Raw genomic sequence first — 21,042 nt, 5'->3', positions numbered from 1 at the left:
CTTCAGACGACACTCCAACAGCAGAAGGACCTTCACTCATCAGTCCAGACATGGAAAGCAGATTTCATTACGGTAAGGCGGGATCCTCATGTTAGTGACACATGGTGCTGATTGGTCAAACTACTATTTTAACATGTTCCACGAATAGATAGTGTGTCTAACATTTAAATGTGAGCGAGATCAGAGACAGTGGTGAGGACAGACATGGAAGGTTTACTTTAAAGTCTCAGAGCAGAATTATTTACACGTACAAAATAACACAAATATAAGAACATTTGATTAAATAAACCTTATGCTGTTTCCTACATGTTTGTTTATATGTTACTTATAAATGAAGTCCAGGGGTCGCTCCTTCTGAAAAGCAGCGAACAAATTTTGAGTTGGGATACGTAATCCTCTATGTTTGTAGTAAGACGAGGCGAGCGGGAAACAAATGAATGGCTGTAGTTGACTTGCTGACTATATATTATAGTTTACTGTTTCTTCTGGGATCACCAGCGCCCCCTACCATGAGGCAGGACAACTGCGTGCATCACTTCATGCCTTTTCCCAGCGGTTTCAGGACCGCTCAACTCCAGAAAGACGTTACACACATTCAGTTGTTGACAAAAACACTACATTATATACATTATCTATATTGCGGAAATTTACTTCATAGATCAAACGTGTCTGAACATTTTAATAGCGACATACAGATTGATAGCATTACGGTCTCACTGTTTAGCTACCAGCACAGCTAGTGGAGTCATTGATCGATCCAGGGTGATCAATGACTCACCACAGGTCTCTGATCAGGATTTCAGAGGTAAATGTGAAAATTCAGCGATTTAGAGTAAAAATAACCTAAAATTGGTGACGTTAAACCGAAAATAACTTCACAGAGGTCTCCACCAGGGGGCAGCACGACCCGGTCTGACCCAGAACTGGCGTCAGCGTGTTAGACGTAGAATGTGAATGAATGAATGAATGAATGAATGAACTTTATGACTCATGAAGAAAGAAACAGACAAACAAATATCCAAATGTCAAGCAACAGCGCGTCTTTGACAAGAGCTGTGACATGTCAGAAAATAACCGGTTTTCATCTCAGCCCCCCCCCCCCCCCCCGATAGACTTCTCTATTCCTTTAAACTGACCTGCAGTCATTTGAGTGGGTGTGTTTTTAGTACGTTCTAAACTCCACTGAGTCATTGGTGAACCATCAGTTTCACTTTCACTCCTGTGTGACTCCACCACTTCCAGGAGACGTTGGCTGAAGCCTTCAGACGACTCAGACAGCAGAAGGACCTTCATCAGTCCTGACATGGAAAGCAGATTCCGTTACGGTAAGGTGGGATCCTCATGTTCTCATGTTAGTGTCACATGGGGACGGAGCTTTTCAAATTCTCAGTGGTTTTTTATCTGAATATAGAAAGAAATTAAGAAAATTCAGCTTTAAATTAAAATAGGAAAATGGTCATCGTTACCTTTCACGCTTTTTCCTCTCCGATGCAGAACGAAGCGACGCCGATCTCAGGCTGGTCATGGTGGGAAAGACCGGAAACGGGAAGAGCGCCACTGGGAACAGCATCCTGGGTCGGCCCTGCTTCGAGTCGGTGTTCGGTCCTCAGTCGGCGACGGTGGGCTGCGCTCAGGACGTCGCCGTGGTGGACGGGCTGAAGGTGGCCGTCATCGACACCCCGGGCCTGTTCGACACCAGGTTCGGCTACGACAAAACCTCCAAAGATCTCTGCCAGTGCATCTCCTTCGCTTCTCCTGGACCCCACGTGTTCCTGGTGGTCGTCCGGCTGGGCAGATACACCGACGAGGAAAAGCAGACGGTGCAGAAGATCCAGGAGATCTTCGGCCAGGCGGCAGACAGATACAGCATGGTGCTCTTCACCGGCGGAGACCTTCTGGAGGACACCATAGAGAAGTTCTTGGCTGATAGTCCAGACCTGCAGCAGCTGGTGGACAGATGTAACGGTCGCTACCACGTCTTCAACAACAAGACCAAGGATCGCTCTCAGATCACCGAGCTGCTCCAGAAGATCAGATGTATGGTGGAGGAGAACGAAGGAAACCACTACACCAACGAGATGTTCCAAGAGGCCGAGAGAGCCATCGAGGAGGAGAAACAACGCATCCAGAAGGAGAAGGAAGAAAAGATCCAGAAAGAGAGGGAGGAGCTGGAGAGGAAGATTCAGGAAAAGAAACAAGAAGAGTTTAGAAGAATGAATGAGAAGCTCCAGGCTGAGAGAGAGGAAGAGAGGAGACAGAGAGAGGAGGAACGGAGAAGGGAAAGAGAGAGGTGGGAGAGGGAGAGGAGGAGGGAGAAGGAAGAGAGAGAAGCAGAAAGGAGGAGAGAGGAGCAGGAAAGAAAGGAGAGGCTTGAATCCATGAGAAGACGTGAAGAGGAGAAGCACAGACAGGAAATGGAGGAGGAACGACAGCGGGTGCGAATGCTAGCAGAGATACGTACTATTCATGACGACGGATGTACGATCTTCTGAGACGTTTCTGAGGTAGACCTGAGTTCCAGCAACGTCACTCCTGATGTCTCCAATAAAGTCAAAGTGATCACAGCTAAACTGTAGTGTGTCGAACATTTAAATGTGAACGAGATCATAGAGACAGTGGTGAGGACAGACCAGTCCAATACAATCTTTATTTGTTGGGCACTTTACCACAACCACAGTCCACCAAAGTGCTGTACAGGTGAATACGTAAAAAAGAACAAACATTATAGATAAAAGACAAAATGGCTCAAATATTATAAGTAAAATTAATCAATTAAAAACATAAAATATGGATGAAAGCAAAAGCATACAATCAGCAATAAAAAAAATAAGATAAAATAAAATCTGGTGTCTATCTAGGTGTTAAAAGCCAAGGAGAAGAGGTAGGTCTTCACACAGATTTAAAAACAGACAGAAGAGGTCTTTCTGATCTGCTGAGGCAGATTATTCCATAATTTAGGAGCCACAACAGTAAAGACACGGTCCCCTCTGGGCTTCTGTCTGGTTTTAGGATCTCAGGAGCAGCTGATCAGCTGACCTGAGAGAGCGAGCAGGTACATAGGGGTGTAGAAGCTCAGAGAGGTAAGGCGGGGCAAGGGCATTCAGGGATTTAAAAGTAAATAAAATAAATTTAAAATGGATCCTAAAATGTATGGGCAGCCAGTGGAGTGGGGCTAAAATGGGGGTAATGTGCTCATGTTTACGGGTGCTGGTCAGCAGATGTGCAGCAGCGTTTTGGACCGTCTGGAGACGGGAGATGGAGGAAGCACTGACCCCCGCATGAAGGGAATTGATCTAGTCCAGCCTAGTGGTGACAAAGGCGTGGATGACTACTTCAAACTGTTACCTCGAGAGAATTGGTTTTATTTTGCCCAGCCGCCTCTAATGATAAAAACTGGACTTCACTACTGCCCTGATGGTGACGTGATGGACGGCAGCTTAACAGAGGTCACGTGTTTACTTGTAAACGGTTCATATCAGCTAATAAGATGATCTTCAATCTGTAATCTTTAATCTTAATCATTGTACAGTGTGGTCACACTGGCTGATGAAGGTTGTCATGGTGATGGATAAAATAAATCAAAGCTGGAGGTCACACCTCAATGTTATTATAGTGTTTTTAAAGGCATTTGTTTTAGTTTCATTTTTGGCAAAAGCTTGTGGGCGTGGCTATATATACTGTGTATATATATATGTATATATAAATGGATGTGTATATCTATCATATCTATGTCATATATACAGTATATATCATAGAGACAGTGGTGAGGACAGTCATATATATCAGACTGCCGGGATAGGCACCGGCTCCCCCGCGACCTGCGTTAGCGGATTAAGCGGGTTGGAAGATGAATGAATGAATGAATATATACAGTATATATATATATATATAAATATATATATGAAAAAAAAGGGCTGACGGGTAGAAGCCAATAAGCTTGTGAAGTACCCCTCCCCCAGAGTCTTCTTCTCCTTCAGGCTTTTCCCTTCAGGGTCTCCACAGCCAATCAGTGTCCTCCATCTAACCCTGTCTTCTCATCCTCTTCTCTCACACCAACTACCTTCATGTCCTCTTTCACTACATCCATAAACCTCCTCTTTGGTCTTCCTCTAGGCCTCCTGGTTTTCATAAAAGTGAAACGTAGCATTTCTCAAACTTTCAGGTTTATTAGCTGCTGCTGATAATTCCTGTCTATCATCTCCATCTGCCTTTAGTTCCACTATATTATTACTACTGCTGCTAGCCCCACTATTTCAGCTGCTACTCTTCCTGCTGCTTTTGACTATATATAATAAAACAAACATGAGTGGAATTGTTGAGTGAAGTCCTTCACACACCGGTTGTCCTCTCTGTCGGGCGACGCAGAGAATCAGATCAGAGACAGTGGGGGTAAAAGAAGACAGCAAGCAGAGCTGGAGGGGCAGGAAGTCAAGATGTTGGGTTTTCAAGAAGTCAGGTGATACTTGTAGAAACACACACACACACACACACACACACACACACACACACACACACGGAAGACACACAAATCACCCAACAGAATAACATTGCTGGGTGGGGGTGGCGGAGGGGGTTTCCAGATGTCACATGGTTTCTTGTAAACAGTTCATCACCAAACATAAAAAGGTTTCACACACACACACACACACACACACACACACACACACACACACACACACACACACACACACACACACACACACACACAGTGTTTTTAAAGCCATTCGTTTTAGTTTCACTTTCGGTAGAAGCTTGTGGGCGTGGCCTGTTGCCTATAAAGCACTCCAGACTCCAGACCAGCTCAGAATCTCCGTCAGACAGGAACCCAGACATGAACGACCGTCCCAACATGAACGGGCCCCAAAACCCGGGTGAGTTCTGAACGAGGGTTTTTAATTAAAATTTTTTAAAAAAGAACCGCAGCTGCTTCTTGTAAATGGTGGCTTATTGGATGGATGGATGGATGGATGGATGGATGGATGGATGGATTCTCTCCTTCACAGGCTTCATCATTACCAACAATGAGGAGGTGAGGATGGTGATGGTGGGGAAGACGGGCAGTGGGAAGAGCGCTGCTGGAAACACCATCCTGGGGCGACGGTGCTTCGAGTCCAGATTCGGTGCGAACTCTCTGACTGTGGACTCTGAGAAAGGTAAATGCAGAGGGGGGGTGTTCTTTATTAATTATGAAAAATAACCAGTCAGCAGTTGGATGTTCATGTTTAGACACAGGAACTGAAAAAGAGATGCGATGTTTAATTTTCTGTGTGGACGACGGTCTGATTAGCTTCAGGACAACGTTCAAACTCGTTGGCGCGGGGAGTGTGTAGACGTTCAACAACATGACACTTCTGGGTGTTTGCGTGTTCAAAAACCCGTGTAGGTGCGGCGTGTGGACATTTGAACTCTATTAGAACGTGCCGACTCAGCTCATTGTAATGTGGACATGTTACAAGTGGTCCAAAGTTCACACACAGGTAAAGAACTTAACGCCAGAATACCTTCTGGTCATAACAACATTTATACAACACCTCCAGTAGCTCCAGACCTTCATTAATTATCCACTAAACCTTGGGAATTCAGAATTAATACTATGGGTTTTCCGAAAATGATCTTACCTTCAATTCTCTTTGGAAATCCTCCGAGGTAAAGTGTTCATGACAGACCCTCGGATCCTGGGTCATACTGACTCGGTTTATCCGTGTTCTCTATCTCCTTCCTAGCTTCCCAGAGGGTATTCTAAAGTGTAGGTCCTTGTCTTTGTGTTTTCTTGGTGGTCTGTTGACACAACCGTTCACCTCGCAGGTAACCATGATATTTATAGAGTTAATCGCGTCAAGCATTACATTGTCGTCTATGGATCGCCCAAGTTTGTTGGGCGATTCATATCCATTGGGTGAGCTGGAGACGCCACACGTAGAACATGGATTGACAATGGTCTACAGCCAATCAGGACGCAGAACACAATGTGCTATGAAAGAAAAAGCTTTAAAACTGCACTAAAACAATCCTTGAAACTGTGACATGAACTGCGTTATAGCGAGGGACTGCTGTATTTCTACGACTCTGATGTCTCTGATGAAGGGATTGGAACAGACACTCCTTTATCACAAAAACATTCAAGAAGTTGGGTTCTTTTATGACTTTATTGAGGCTCAAACAAAAATGAAACCAAATCTACTGGATCAAAAATACACGTTCTTTCAATCAGGTCCTTTTGGTAGCCATAGTTAGCTTTTGGTTGAGTCTTTGACCACTCCTCTTCACAGAAATGATGCAGTTCAGGGTTTCTGATGTGGACTTGTTTCTTTAGCTTTATCCACATGTTCTCATTTGGGTGAAGTCAGGACTTTGGGAAGGCCATTCTAAAACCTTAATTGTAGCCTGACTTAGCCGTTGCTTGTTGGTGGTTCTCAGTTGACTCTTCACCCTCCTGCCCAGTTTTCTCTCAGCAGCAGGTGCTAACTTGCGTTTTTTCTGTTGCTCTTGGGTCCTGCAGCTGCTTTGAAATGGCTCCAAGTGACTTTCCTGACTTGTTGAGCAATTGGCTTTTTCAGATCCGTTCTCAGCTCCTTCGATTTTCCCAGCGTTTGTACCTGATGAATCAATCAGAAGAAGTTCAGAGGCCATGTCATGAAGCTCATGTCATTGACACAACTTTCTGAGTAACCAAAATTGTTCATTCATGTTGTTCTGTAACACATTGTTTTGTTGTGTTGTCGTATGTTGATGGTCCCCTCAGACGGTATTTCCCCCAACGGGGGTCAATACCAGTGAATTGTATCTTGTCTCAAAGGTAAAGGTACGGTGGACGGGCAGAAGGTGGCCGTCATCGACACCCCGGGCCTGTTCGACACCAGGTTCGGCTACGACAAAACCTCCAAAGATATCTGCCAGTGCATCTCCTTCGCCTCTCCTGGACCCCACGTGTTCCTGGTGGTCGTCCGGCTGGGCAGATACACCGACGAGGAAAAGCAGACGGTGCAGAAGATCCAGGAGATCTTCGGCCAGGCGGCAGACAGATACAGCATGGTGCTCTTCACCGGCGGAGACCTTCTGGAGGACACCATAGAGAAGTTCTTGGCTGACAGTCCAGACCTGCAGCAGCTGGTGGACAGATGTAACGGTCGCTACCACGTCTTCAACAACAAGACCAAGGATCGCTCTCAGATCACCAAGCTGCTCCAGAAGATCAGATGTATGGTGGAGGAGAATGGAGGAAGCCACTACACCAACGAGATGTTCCAAGAGGCCGAGAGGGCCATCGAGGAGGAGAAACAACGCATCCTGAAGGAGAAGGAAGAAAAGATCCAGAAAGAGAGGGAGGAGCTGGAGAGGAAGATTCAGGAGAAATATGAGAAGGAGATGAACAAGATTCAAGAGCAGATCATGAAAGAGAGAGAGAAGGAGAAGAAAGAGAGGGAGGAGGAGATGATGGTGATGAACCAGGAGAGACAGAAGGAGAGAGCTGAGAGAGAGGAGGAGAGGAAGAAAGACAGAGAGGACAAAGAGAGACAGATGGAGAACATGATGCAGCAGATGAGGGAGCAGCACCACCGGGAGCTGGAGGAGCAGAAGAAGCTTTTGTTCGCCCGCCACGCGGGCGAGGCCAGAGACACAGCTGAGAGCAGCAACCCGTTTTACTCCCTCATCACCATCGGAGAGGCGGTTGTAGAAGGGGTGAGAAAGGTGGGGAGGGCAATAAGGAAGTGGTTCCGTTAACGGGTGTGGAGTTATACAAGTTCATGACCCATTCATTCCCGTTGGGCGCCGGCGTTGGGAAATAGATCTAATCTGTTTAAATAACTAGTTGTTAACGGTTACATTAATAATCAGAATCAGAATGCTTTAATAATCCCTGAGGGGAAAAGTGCTTTTTGTTACAGTAACTCCACAGTAGAACAAAGTAAAAAACAACCACTGCCCCAGCACTGACCCCCCCAGACTGGTAGAACATCCTCATCAAGGTGCTGCAGATGTTGAAAGACCTCAGCCTCCTCAGAAAAGTCAGCTTTGGCCTTTCCTGTAGGGGCATCAGTGTGCCTCCCCCTGTTTAGTTTATTGTCAGTGTGGACCCCCAAGTACTTGTAGTCCTCCACAATATCCTAGTTAATAATTAGATCAATAACTAGTTGAGTTACATTACCGATACCAGTGTTAGCATGGAAATCATGTGATGACTGTTAACCATTAATCAATAAATGACTTTGATGAAGTGATTCTGGCTTCTTCATTCCTCCATCATGGTAAGAACACGCATGAAAGGTCAGGAGGAGATCATGTAGAGGTCATGTAAACCAGCGGCCCCCAACCGTTTTAGTCCAGCCTTCATTTGCTCGATAATCGTTAACCGGTTTACTCCAGTTTGGTTTTCTTTACGGTCACTGCAGAAAATCCCACTTCACAGAGACAGGAGGTTGGGAATGGAAACAAGTAAGATACTTTTTGGGCGATCTCAGGATTATCTACCTTGACTTTAATCCAGAACACTGGGGCGGTTGTGGGCGCTTAATTTAGGGGTAACGGCTGGTAACCTGTCACGTGACCCAGACCTGTCAAGCGAGACAGACGCGCGCATTCGTCTGTGCGTCACTTTTCAAAATAAAATCTTTAGTCTGGTAATCAATTTAAAAAAAAAGTCAAAAGTTTGTGTGTCGCCCGGTACCCGATGTCCCTCGGGGTCCACTGACAGACGGATGTAACAGAATCGAGTAACATTTTCAAAATAAAAGATCTTTCAGACTCTGAAACAAATGAAACAGAAGTAATGTAAGTTATTTATTCTTTCTGTACGGCCCGGTACCAAATGACCCACGGACCGGTTCCGGTCCGCGGACCGGGGGTGGGGGACCACTGATGTAGAGGTCATGTAGAGGTCAGCCAAACAGTCTTCAGATGACTATAAAACTAACATTCAACCCTGAACACTTGAATGTTCTCCAGAATAAACAACTATTACTCATCAGGTGTTTCAATCTTCATCATCATCATCATCAACAGTGACGTCAGACAGGAGCTGGAGGTCAGCAGGTGGTTTTTATTCACAGGTGTAATGTAACCCACAGTCCCGAGTGTTGTCCTGCCCCTCACGTGTTCTCGTATGTTTTTAAACATGTTTTTAAACATGCTTTTAGCATGTTACCGTGTGTGAGGCCCCCCAGCCTCAGCATCACGTCAGCGTGGGGGCCAGCTCGATGCCGTTGATCCGCAGCACCGTCTGCGGCTGGATGACGACCTTCTTGCGCTGGTGCCGGTGTCTCTTCCAGAAGCGCATGTGGATCCGGGGCCACGACTCGGTCTTCTCGACCACCGTGGCCTCCACCCGGACCAGCTCGCCCCCCAGCAGGGGCCTCCCCAGCAGGGTGAAGTCCTCCGCGCCCACCAGCAGCACCTTCTCCATCCGGATCCGGTCCCCGCACTCCGCCTCGATGTGGTTCTCCACCAGGATCAGGTCTTCGCTCGTCACCTTCCACTGGTGACCCGCGAAGTGGACCACGGCGAACAGCCGGCCGAAGTCCCGCCGCCGGAGCTTCTCGTTCACGGTGCGGACCACCGCCGCATGGCGGCTGCGCTCCTCCTCCGGGTCGTGGATCGCTGGTTCCGGCCACGGGGGGCTGGACAGGGAGGTTCGGGGCACCGGGCCCACGGTCACGGAGCTCTGGGTTCTGATAGCGGAGGGGAACAGGGGCAACAACCTGCCGCACGCCCTCCACAGCTCCGCTGTCCTGATCAGCGCCATCTTTACAGGAAATGAGCGTACTGCGCATGCGTGAGGGATTTATAGTTGCGTGAGATTTTTAGGAATCCTGTCGTGGCGAAAGAGAATTAGAAGGATTAAATGGTTAATAACACTCACATAAATGTATTTTACAAGCGGTAATACGTAGAGAATCTCCCACTATTTACTTGAATACATGTATTATTAGGTTGTTATCTATTAGTTAACATGTAAGCAATAGCATTATGGCAGGAGGGAGTTCAGCTTTACGGGTCCATGTGTTTATTTTTGAGCAAATCATTTGAGTCACAAGCGGAATCAGCTAATATGCGTTGTTTAATGGAAAGAAATGAAAGCATTTTTCTTTCAACTAAAAGAAAACTCCTTGTGCCCACGACGGAAACTCGAGTCAAGTCGTAGAAGTTCCGAGCAGCACCTGAACGCAACACACGTCGCCTCCATTTTGTGTCGGTCGGCCCGTTTCCGGGTTTCTGAGACGGTCCGATAAAAGTCTGTTAACGGCGAGTATGGCTCCGCTCGCCGGGCAGGAGTGCGGCTAAAGTTTCCGTTGCCGCCTGAAACGACTCTCGAACGCCGTCGGGAGTGAATTTCGCACTTCTTTCCCGTAGAGAAAATCCTTCCGACAGAAGTTAAAGCCAGCCGGACCGCGCTGACTGACAGCTGGAGGTAAACAGCTCCATGCTAACCAGCTAACCGAAGCTAGCCGCTAGCGTTAGCCGGCTAACCCGTCGGTGTTTCGGGTGACTTTCGGTCGCATCACCGGGACTTGTCAGCACCACCCCCCCACCCCAGGTGTCCCACCCCAGGTGTCCCACTGCTCGTCAGGTCCATGTTGTTGGGGAGTCCCGGGCCGCCAGACGTGTCCACCGAGCCAGGGTGAGTGAGCCGCCGGCAGGCTGAGGCTAACTAATCCCACCCAGGTGTGTTTTCCACCGGAGGTTCACCTGGGAGCGGCCGGGGGGGGGCCGGAGCTCCGGTTTCAGGTGGAACTTCATGTCACTCGGTTTGAATGTTGTTTGTTTTTGTCCTGATTTTGCTGAAGTTTCCGTTTGAGTTAACTTTTGTGACTGATTCTGAGTTCCTGGAGGCGATCGGTTTGGTGACGTCACTGAAAACCCCCACAGGTGTCCAACTTCCGGGTGTATTTGTCGGCGCGGCCTCACACACAGGTGATGCGTTTGGGTCAACGGACGTCAACGGCCGTGACCTACTTCCAGACCTCACCTCCCGCTGACGGAGAATGGGAAGGATTAGTCACGTGACAGGGGTCAGAGGTCACGGCCTGTTGGTCTGAACAAATCATTAAAGAACAAGAAAGACTTTTTATTCTACTTTTCTGAAAGTTCTTTTGTTGGTAACGTCAAACAGGGACACTTAACAGTTAACATATTAACACCGTTAAGGTTTTTAAAGTTTATTTAGTTTGTTTTTTAAACGGTTTCCTGTTTTTATAGATTGGGAGACAGTTTATATAAAAATATGAATAAAAAATATACAGTAATCTCTCGTTCCTCGTGGTTAATGCGTTCCAGGACCACCTGTGAAAAACAAATTCTGCAAAAAAGCGACAAACTATTTTATCATTTACGGTTATTTTAAACGTTTATATTAAACCACCCTCTATCTGTATTACCTTTTCACACACTCCGACAGACTGTTTAAAGCACTTTTGGATTCAAGAAAAGTCGCAAAAGGAACCGTGAGTCGGAACACAACGGATGCTGTCAGCCAATAGCATGTGCGTACGGTATCACGTGACTACCTACTAAAAATATGCAATGTAGTGAAGCCGCTCATCTTCAAGAGTGAATAAGCGAGGGATTACTGTATCACCGCTATCGGTGGATCTCAGGTTGGGCGTCAGGAGGATCAGGACCGTTTCTGCTCCCTCAAAGCTGCTTCTGATGTGTTGAACGTCAGACCCGACCACCAGAGGTCTGATCAAGCAGATCCAAACCCTCTTGAGTCCCGTTGGGTCGGATCGCCTTGAGTCACCATCCAGTTTGTTCGCCTTCAGCTTGACTTCTGGTTGAGTGAAAATGGAATCATTGGTCCACCAGAAATAAACAGACTGAGCTGAGAGGAACCAGAGACTGGAGGGGTCTCTGGTTAGGGGATCCAGGTACTAGACGGGTCCATCAGGTGTTATCCAGGCAGTAGACGGGTCCATTAAGTGTTACCCAGGCAGTAGACGGGTCCATTGGGTGTTATCCAGGCAGTAGAGGGGTCCATTGGGTGTTATCCAGGCAGTAGACGGGTCCATTGGGTGTTACCCAGGCAGTAGACGGCTCCATTGGGTGTTATACAGACAGTAGACGGGTCCATTAAGTGTTACCCAGGCAGTAGACGGGTCCATTGGGTGTTATCCAGGCAGTAGACGGGTCCATTAGGTGTTATCCAGGCAGTAGACGGGTCCATTGGGTGTTACCCAGGCAGTAGACGGGTCCATTGGGTGTTATCCAGGCAGTAGACGGGTCCATTGGGTGTTATCCAGACAGTAGACGGGGCCATTAGGTGTTATCCAGGCAGTAGACGGGTCCATTGGGTGTTATCCAGGCAGTAGACGGGTCCATTATCATCTTGCACTACCTTTCCTTCGCTGCACCGCCCCAGTGGACACGGTGGCCGTTGATGCGTCCAAACCGGCGGCTCTGGTCTTTGTTTCGTCAGCGTTTGGTGTAGATTCAGTCACGCTTCCTGTTTGATGACATCATCACCATCTCTGGTCGTTTCCACAGACGTCCTCCAGGTTGTTGATGCCCCCCCCATCAGGAGAATCGCTTCGGTCGGCAGTTTGTCAGGACGTGGAAAATTCCCATCAGGCCTTTCCAGAGTCCAGATCAACGTCGTCATACTTGTTGATGTTGTGTGTTGTTTTAACTGCACAGGTCAGAGGTCGCCACACGCGTGTGGTCATGTGACACCGGCAGAGCTAGCGTGTTAGCGTGTTTTTATTCCTCTGCCAGATTAACAAGAGCGTTTCAGTCTGTTTCAAACTCTCTTCTGATCGTTTGGTTGTAGTCCAAGAGGACACCCCCCCCCTCACACACACACACACACACACATACACACACACACACACACACACACACACACACACACACTGTTGCCTCTGCGTCAGCGGCTGATTGGCTCGCTGGGTGAGATTCCTTCTGCTTCCCTCTGTGAAAACCTGCTCGGCACTGGAAGTGTGTAGCCCCAGGCGGGGCGGGGCCAGCCAAGTGTGTGTGTGTGTGTGTGTGTGTATGTGTGTGTGTTCACTAGCTCCAGGGTTCAAAGGTCACCATAGCCACGCTCAGTTGTGTCTTTCTGTTTTGTAGGAGTCAAAGCGCGTCGGCCGAGTTCGGACGGTGAAGTCGCCCCCCCCTCATCCTCACCCCCCCAGCAGAGAGGTGCCAACGGGACAAGATGCCCATCCCTCCCCCGCCCCCGCCGCCCCCAGGACCCCCTCCTCCCCCCACCTTGGGTCAGGTGAGTGTCCAGAATGCGTCACATGAAGTGACGCGTGGGGTACGTGTAGCTCAGGTGGGGCCACGTGGGTGTGTGTGTGGGGGGGTGGGGTGTGGTGGGGGTGTGAACCTTCTGTGCTCTGTCTCCGCAGGCGAATACGACCCCCCCCAAACTGAGCTCGTCTGAGTCCAAAGACCGCGGAGCGCTGCTGTCAGAAATCTGCAAAGGAACGCGGCTAAAGAAGACCAACGGGATCAACGACCGCAGCGCCCCGGTGCTGGAGAGTGAGTCACACACACACACACACACACACACACACACACACACACACACACACACACACACACACAGGCGGTGGGATTGGATGAGATTATAGATCATAGATTATAGATTAGATTCTAAACCTGAGATGTTTTCTGTTGTTTCTCTGATTTGCGGGCGGTCACAGCTAATCATGTCTCAACACGTCTAACACACACACACACACACACGCACACGCACGCACGCACACACACGCACACACACGCACACACACGCACACACACACACACACACACACACACACACACACACACACAGGGCAAGGAATGGAGTTATTCAACATGACGGGACACGCGTGTGTGTTCCTCCATGTCCGTCTAATCTGACGTCAATCTGTTCACCAGAGTCAGGAGGAGGCGGGGGAGGAGGAGGAGGAGGAGGAGGAGGAGGAGGAGGATTTGGAGGCGGAGCCCCAATGGGAATGGGCGGGCTTTTCCAAGGAGGCGTGCCGAAGCTACGCCCAATCGGAGGTAAGGGGCCGCGTCATGTGGTCGTTTTATCCTGAGTAAGTCTGGTGTGATGTCACTGATGACATCACTGATGACATCACTGACGAGTCAGCAAAAAGACTCATTTGTGACCTTTGACCCGACTGACTTTAATAACTTTAATGTGTTTTCCGTATTGCACCCCTCTCCCCTCCCCCCCAGAAGGCTCGGTAGGCAGATCTGCCCTGCGGCCCCCGGGGTCCCGGCCGGCGGCCCCCCGGCCCCCGTCGGGCCGCTCCAGCTCCCCCTCCCCCCCGACTAAGCCCTCGTCGCTGGAGCCGCGCTCCCAGCGCCCGTCGCTCCCCGACATCTCCCGCCCCTCCAGCAGCAGCAGCTCCGCCTCCTCCGGGGGCGGGATGAAGCACAGCACCTCGGCCCCGCCCCCACCGCCGCCATTCAGCAGAGGCGGTCGTAGCAACGCTCCGCCATCCAATCAGAAAGCCCCTTCATCCTCCTCCTCCCACAGCAGAGAGAAGCCCCTCCCACCCACACCCAACAGAGGCCCCACCCCTCCCAGCTCGGTGAAGCCGCCTCCCTCCTCCAGCAGACCGCCCACCGGCGGCTCCTCTGCTCCGCCCCCCCCTCCGCCGTACAGGCCGTCGGGTAACGCCTCCAATGGGCCGTCCCACGGCGACGGGGGCGGGGCTCCGGAGCTCCCCCAGAGGCGCAACTCCCTGCACAAGAAAAACTCGTCTGGGGTCGGTGGCCAGGGGCGCAGCCACGCCCCGCCCCCACCGCCGTCATCATCGCCATCCAACCAGATGGGGGGGAGGCCCCCGCCCCCCGCCAGGGAGCCGCCGGGAAGACGAACAGGTACCGCGTGCACACACACACACACACACACACACGCTGCAGATGATTGATCATCGGCAGTCAATCAGAAGTGGATCTTCCTGGGGAGGAAACATCCCATAATAGCACTCAGTCACACCCCTTTTAGGTCCAGACTCAGAGGAAACACACGAATTATCAGAACACTAAACAGGAAGTCACATGTCACCAGAGCTGTGTTGTGATTGGTCAGGAGGCGTCCTGGTCGCTCTACATTCCTGAAGCTTCCTGCATTCCTCCTGTCTGTCAAACTCAAGGCCCGGGGGCCAAATGTGGCCCTCCACATCATTCTGTGTGTCAGCATCTAAAAATTAATAGGTCAACAGTGTGTACAATTTCCTCCGGGATAAATAAAGTATCTTTGACCAGAAACTACATTTCCCACAATGCACTAATTCAACCTGGTTTAACTTTGAACGTAGTGAACAAAGTTAATGTCCTAACTTGTGTCTGATGTTATTTTTCTTTATTGATTGATAGTTTGATCCTTGATTGATGGAGTTCTGTGGGTTTAATAACCTGACAAATGAAAAGGATTTATGTTAGAACAGAGAAACAAACATTAGTTATTCAAGTTACAAACTATGTTTGTAACTTGAATAACTGAATTTATTACGTGTTTAACATTAAGGAGTTACATGTATTCATGTTACATTACATTTAGTTACATGTATTAGTTACAGCTGACCCCCCCGCTCGGCGCTGATTGCAGACCTTCCTGTCGTTTGTCGTCCAGCCCCCCAGGTGCCGTCCCTTGGGTCTCGGAACGGCGGTCGTGACGCCCCTCCTCCCCCTCCCCCGTACCGCGGCCACAGTTCGGCCGCCTCTGAGCCCCACAGCCGAGGGGGCAAACCGCCCCCTCCTCCCTCCTCTTCCTCCTTATCATCATCATCCAACTCCAGAACCCCTGCTGGACCCCCCCCGCCGCCCCCACCCATCCGGAACGGACACAACTCCTTCTCCACCTCCAAGTCCATCATTGGTGAGTCACCGCCGTGTCTGGCAGGGGGGGGGTTCTAGTCCACAGCGGGTGGGGTCCGGTTTGGGATCTGGGCCCCTGTCACCCCAAACGGACCCCCCCCCTTCAACCTGCTGCTTCCTGTCTGTCTTCCTGCAGATGATTTCGAATCCAAGTTTAACTTCCACCCCATCGAGGACCTGCCCCCCCCAGAGGAGTACAGGCACTTCAGCAAGATCTACCCCAGCAGGAGCAACAAGGGTAGGAGGCCCCGCCCCCGACGCACTTGTTTGTTTTTTATTGACTAAAAGTGTTTATTAGTTATTTCTTTTTGCACCAAAACAACACAAACTGTTGACCCATAGTGACCCCGCCCCTCCTTCTGCCCTCAGCCATGATCAGGGGAGCCCCCCCGGCGCCCCCGGTGGGGAGGTGAACGGCCCTCAGCTCAGGACTCGGACTCTCAGGCGGACGGACGGATGGATGATAGATGGATGATAGATGGATGATGGAGGGATGGATGATGGATGATGGATGACGGATGGATGACGGATGGATGACGGATGGATGACGGACGGATGATGGATGGATGACGGATGGATGACGGATGGATGACGGATGGATGACGGACGGATGATGGATGGATGACGGATGGATGACGGATGGATGATGGATGGATGACGGATGGATGACGGATGGATGATGGATGGATGACGGATGTCGGCGGCGGCGAAGGCGCTCGAATCACCAACACACCAGGAAACACACCCCCTATCACCAGCTGGGAACCCCGCCCCCTCCCACACTCACCCATCACTCGGGGGGCCCCGCCCCCCGTCTTTGCACAAGGCTCCTCCTCCTCCGCCGATTGGACGCTGACACGTCGGGGCCACGCCCACACATTCCAGCGTTTTCTCATGATTGTGCTGATTTCTCTGATTTTTGTTTGATTTTTTTTTTAATGATTTTGGTGTCGGATTTAAATGTGGGGGTGAGAATCGACAGGAGGTGTGGAAACGGGCGTGAACGCACGCTTTCTGCTTGGAAACAAAAAAAACTGCTCGTGAATTCTTTAGGTTGTTTTCGTTTATTTGCACCCGGAAACATCCGTCTGCTCGCCCGATGGCGTCGGGTGAAGCCCCACCCCTACGAGGAGGGGTGGAGCTTCATTGGACCTCGACCCGCAGCAGGACGGATGGTTTTGATTCGTAGCCATTCCAACAGTGCCAGGTGGGGGGCGGGGCTTAGTCCGGCCCAGCGTGCCAAATCCTTTTCAGTCGCCGCGGGCGACCGGAACGACGTCTCGCCGGGTCGTTTCTCATTTTTCTGTGGGACCATTTCGCTGCTTTAAATTGCCCCCCCCCCCATCCTGACTTTCCTACTTTATCTTTTCACCTCGGGGGGGGCGATGTTGCACGGCGCCAACACACTTTGCACGATTCCTCCACTCTTCTTCCTGTTGACGTGACGACGTCTCGTCCGGTTGGCTCGCTCGTCACCGACGGGAACACATCTCCGGAGGGGAGTCGGTCCGGAACCCGCCGGGTGTTGAATTGTTGAATTGCTATGCAAGGAGCAGATTGTTCAGATTAGCATCGGTAGCAGCTAACCAAAAAAAAAAAAAAAGGAACACTAAGTGCCAGAAAACCGTTTTAGACACTTTTTTCTATAAGCCTGACTTTAAAACACTAATTCCAAGCTAAGCTATCGGCGCGGCGCCGCGGCGCCCCCTGCTGGACCCTGCCTTACATCCAGCCGTTGTCTCATTGGGTGCCAGTGATCGTTTGTTTCTCAGCGCGGCGTCGATGACAACACAGTAAATAAGAAACGCGTTTATTTGAAAATGCAATAAATATTGTTTATTTCCATTAAGGAGTAATAATCATGGTTAATGATCTATTTTTATGTTGTAAAAAAACTTGTAATATAGAGAGAAGTGATCGTAGAGCTGGTGGTAGGTCGTCTCTGGATGTTTGGCCTGAAGGGTGAAGGAGCTGGATTGGGGGGGGGGTGAGGTTTTACCGAACCATCAGCCGCCGCAGCGACCAACCAAACACAAACTGAACTGCACTTCCTGTCAGGATGTACGCTCACCTGTCGCACAGCAGACCGGTCTCACCCCCCCCCCCCCCCCCCGGTCCACCGTGAGAACCGACACCCTGCAGCCACATCATGTTAATCAACCGTGTTTTTATCGTGGAGTAATTTCAAATAAATACGGGGAAAAGGGAAGCTGACGCGTCGTGTTGGTGTGTTTCCTGCGTCAAAAGTCTGTCTTCTAATGCGTCTGATTGTGGTTGAGGTCCCAGCATGCATTGCTCTCTCCAACCTGGGCGCTGACGGATGCATTCATGCTGTTAAAACAGGTGGTTTAATAAAAGTTCAGACAGTTTTGTTCGTAGACTGAGGAAAACGTGGAGGATTTTAAACCGACTAAGAAAATACAAAACTTCTGTACCAAACAGCAGCTCCCCAGGATAAAAGTCCGCCGATTCCATATAAATTTTTTTAAACATTTTCAAAAGCAAACAGAAGAACCATATCTTCAATTTAGTATTTCAGTAATTTTTATTATTATCCGGGATTATTTATTTTTGAAAATTTTTGTTTTTATGCGTCTATTTCATCGTTTTCAGTAATTTATCGCTATATTCGCCTTAACTGTGACGCCGTCAGGTTGCTGTTTACCCTCCCGCCCACCAGGGGGCGGCAGCTGCCACTAACGAACATGACGGCTGTCGGGTAGAACCAGAGATGAGCTACTAGAAATCAACACTTCCACTGGAGTCCAGACGGTGGCGCCAACGAGCTGAAGAGCCCTTTGACAGCCGGCAGAGCGAGCAGGAAAACGGAGAAGAAGAAGCAGCGCTCGGCTATTGCTAACAGCCCCAGCAGCGGTAGAAGTTGTCAGGCCTCGCCAGCCGGTGAAGCTTGGAGAAATCCCAAAGAGGCTTTCTGGCGTCTTTCTGTGTGAACAGCTGTCAGAAGAGACTCTGTTCTGTTCTCTGGACCGGAAGACGCTCAACAAGGAAACTTTCTGCTTCCGCCCCGACGAGCTAACGCAGCTAGCTTAGCCTGCTAGCCGGAAACCATCTTGTGGACTCGGAGCACATCAGCGAACAGATTGTAAAGGATCGTGTCTGGAGGAAAAGTTGTGCTGTGAACGAGTCAAAATGTGTGACGTCCAAACGCTGAGAGCTTTTGTCCTGCAGCGACTAACTGCTGCTGCTGAAGACATCATGGAGCAGTTTGAAAGAACGTTAGCAAACCACGAGAACCAGGAGCAGCTTTGTGGACGACAGAAGCTCCTGGACGGTGTCTTCGGTCCTCAGGTCCACCTCCAGACAGCAGGTGGGTTCAGTCTGTACCTGGTTCATGTTACCTGTTGGTGTCCTCTGAAGAACTACAGATAGCGTTCAGGGACATCAAACGTTTGATACTGAAACTTGGAACACATCCCTTCCTGTTGGACCCCAGCAGTGTATTTGTAGCTTTGATGTCAGTGGGAGGAAGTCATGCATTTGATAGTTTCTGCGTTTCCTCCATGGTGTTTATTTGTGCAGATTGTTGAGAAAGTCATCTTTCTGATTGGTTTGTAATTTACCTTCATCTTTCTACCACGTGTCAAACTCATGGCAAAATCATCAGTTTGTTTATTTACGGAGGACTTGTAATCCTCCACAATAGCCACACTGACCCCCTGAATGTAGACCTGGTTTACGTGTCCCTTCGTCCTCCCCCCATTCCACCACCAGTTCCTTTGCCATAGCCACGCTGAGTTGGAGGTGGTTTTCCTCACTCCACATAAAGTTGTCCACAACTGCCCTGAACTGTGTTTTTACTACCTGTCTGAACACCTTACTGCACTGTGTGGATTCTTGTGTGCACCCTGACACCAGCACTTTGTTTGGATCCTTTACCACAGACCGAACAACTAAAGGGTGTCTCTCTGGTGTGGATTCTGGCGTGCACCTTGAGACCACTACTATGTCTAAATCTTTTGCTGCAGACTGAACAACTGAAGGGTTTCTCTCAGGTGTGGATTCTCATGTGCTTACTGAGATGTCCAATTTGTCTGAATCCTTCACCACAGACGGAACAAAGGAAGGGCTTCTCACCTGTGTGGGTTCTCACGTGCTGTCGGAGCTCTCCATCACATTTAAATCCTTTACTGCACACAGAACAACTAAAATATTTCTCTCCTGTGTGGATCCTCATGTGTCGTCTCAGATGTCCACCATCTCTAAACACCTTACCGCACACAGAACAACTGAAGGGTTTCTCTCCTGTGTGGCTTCTTGTGTGCATCTTGAGATCACTACTACGACTAAATCTTTTATCACAGACTGGACAACCAAAGGGTTTCTCTCCTGTGTGTATTCTCATGTGTCTTTTTAACGCCCCTCCATATCCAAATCCCTTACCACAGATTGAACAAAGGATGAATGCCTCACCTGTATGGGTACCCATGTGCTCTTTTAGACCTCCACCCTGACTAAATCCTGTACCGCAAACTGGACACTTGAAGGGTTTCTCTCCTGTGTGGGTACTTGTGTGGTTACCAAGATTTCGATGACATCTAAATCCTTTACCACACACTGAACAAGTGAAGGGTTTCTCTCCGGTGTGGATTCTCATGTGTTGCCTTACGGTGTTACTTTGTCTAAATCTTTTACCGCAGACTGAACAAGAAAAGGCCTTCTCATCCGTATGGACGACCATGTGCCTATCAAGATAATATCTTGTTGGAAAACTTTTTTTTACAAATTGAACAACTGAATGTTTTCTTTCCAGTCTGAACTCCACTGTGTTCCTGCAGATGTCTTTTGTCACCAGAACTTGAACCACCTTCAGAGAAGCTCACTGGTGGATTTCCAGGATGTAGTTGAAGTCTAACTGAGGTTCACTGGTCTCCTCCAGGTCCTCTGGTTCAGTGGAGTGTGACACCTGGTCTCATCTGGTTCTGGTTCTCCACACTCTTCTCCGTTGTGTTCTGTTTTAATGTCTTCATCATGAAGCAGTGAGGACTGAGGCATCTCTTCATCATCTTCTTCACTCTTCACAGGGACTGAAGAGAATCTGAACTCTGTGACATCCTTCTCCTCCTTCATCCCTTGCAGCTGATCGATCTCCTGATAAGTCTGAACTTCAACTGGTTCCTCTTCGATTTGTGGAGGTTCTGGAGGGACATCCTGGTCCAGATTGAACCTTAAATCCTCCTGCTCAGGGTCAACCTCTTGCTTTGTCGCCAACAT

General features: G+C 49.3%; 3 protein-coding genes and 1 pseudogene across 4 annotated transcripts; 2 read left to right on the top strand and 2 right to left on the bottom strand.

Annotated features, from left to right (window-relative positions):
• Positions 1–53: 53 nt before the first annotated feature.
• LOC137600776 (GTPase IMAP family member 4-like) lies at positions 54–8,219 on the top strand. The gene is made up of 6 exons (XM_068322581.1): positions 54–72; positions 1,243–1,325; positions 1,495–2,099; positions 2,279–2,290; positions 5,027–5,153; positions 6,797–8,219. Exons 2-6 carry the CDS (start codon positions 1,304–1,306, stop codon positions 7,720–7,722), a joined length of 1,692 nt encoding a protein of 563 aa, XP_068178682.1. The 5' UTR covers positions 54–72; positions 1,243–1,303; the 3' UTR covers positions 7,723–8,219.
• A 546-nt stretch (positions 8,220–8,765) lies between these two features.
• On the bottom strand, positions 8,766–9,878 carry mrpl21 (mitochondrial ribosomal protein L21). Its single transcript, XM_068322574.1, has one exon. It carries the CDS (start codon positions 9,737–9,739, stop codon positions 9,170–9,172), a length of 570 nt encoding a protein of 189 aa, XP_068178675.1. The 5' UTR covers positions 9,740–9,878; the 3' UTR covers positions 8,766–9,169.
• A 159-nt stretch (positions 9,879–10,037) lies between these two features.
• On the top strand, positions 10,038–18,108 carry LOC137600756 (WAS/WASL-interacting protein family member 2-like). 2 transcript variants are annotated; one of them, XM_068322550.1, is made up of 8 exons: positions 10,038–10,615; positions 13,060–13,210; positions 13,341–13,473; positions 13,855–13,980; positions 14,164–14,811; positions 15,566–15,811; positions 15,947–16,048; positions 16,180–18,108. In XM_068322550.1, the coding sequence occupies exons 2-8, from the start codon at positions 13,148–13,150 to the stop codon at positions 16,221–16,223; spliced, it is 1,362 nt and encodes a 453-aa protein (XP_068178651.1). In that variant the 5' UTR covers positions 10,038–10,615; positions 13,060–13,147; the 3' UTR covers positions 16,224–18,108. The 2 variants fall into 2 exon arrangements, with proteins under 2 accessions (XP_068178651.1, XP_068178650.1); XM_068322549.1 differs by having other exon boundaries at positions 14,161–14,811; positions 16,180–18,106.
• Positions 18,109–19,645: 1,537 nt separating this feature from the next.
• LOC137600856 (gastrula zinc finger protein XlCGF57.1-like) lies at positions 19,646–21,042 on the bottom strand (annotated as a pseudogene).

The sequence above is a fragment of the Antennarius striatus genome, chromosome 8, assembly GCF_040054535.1.
Source record: "Antennarius striatus isolate MH-2024 chromosome 8, ASM4005453v1, whole genome shotgun sequence".
Taxonomy (NCBI): domain Eukaryota; kingdom Metazoa; phylum Chordata; class Actinopteri; order Lophiiformes; family Antennariidae; genus Antennarius; species Antennarius striatus.
The sequence above is the reverse complement of the archived record's forward strand: the minus strand, read 5'-3'. Positions and strand labels throughout refer to the sequence as shown.

Coding starts and splice junctions, on each gene's coding strand:
- LOC137600776 (XM_068322581.1), top strand. CDS start 1,304: ATGGAAAGCAGATTCCGTTACG. Junction 1,326..1,494: donor GGAAAGCAGATTCCGTTACG/GTAAGGTGGGAT, acceptor TCTCCGATGCAG/AACGAAGCGACGCCGATCTC. Junction 5,154..6,796: donor GACTGTGGACTCTGAGAAAG/GTAAATGCAGAG, acceptor CTTGTCTCAAAG/GTAAAGGTACGGTGGACGGG.
- mrpl21 (XM_068322574.1), bottom strand. CDS start 9,739: ATGGCGCTGATCAGGACAGCGGAGCTGTGGAGGGCGTGCGGCAGGTTG.
- LOC137600756 (XM_068322549.1), top strand. CDS start 13,148: ATGCCCATCCCTCCCCCGCCCCCGCCGCCCCCAGGACCCCCTCCTCCC. Junction 13,211..13,340: donor CTCCCCCCACCTTGGGTCAG/GTGAGTGTCCAG, acceptor CTGTCTCCGCAG/GCGAATACGACCCCCCCCAA. Junction 13,474..13,854: donor CAGCGCCCCGGTGCTGGAGA/GTGAGTCACACA, acceptor TCTGTTCACCAG/AGTCAGGAGGAGGCGGGGGA.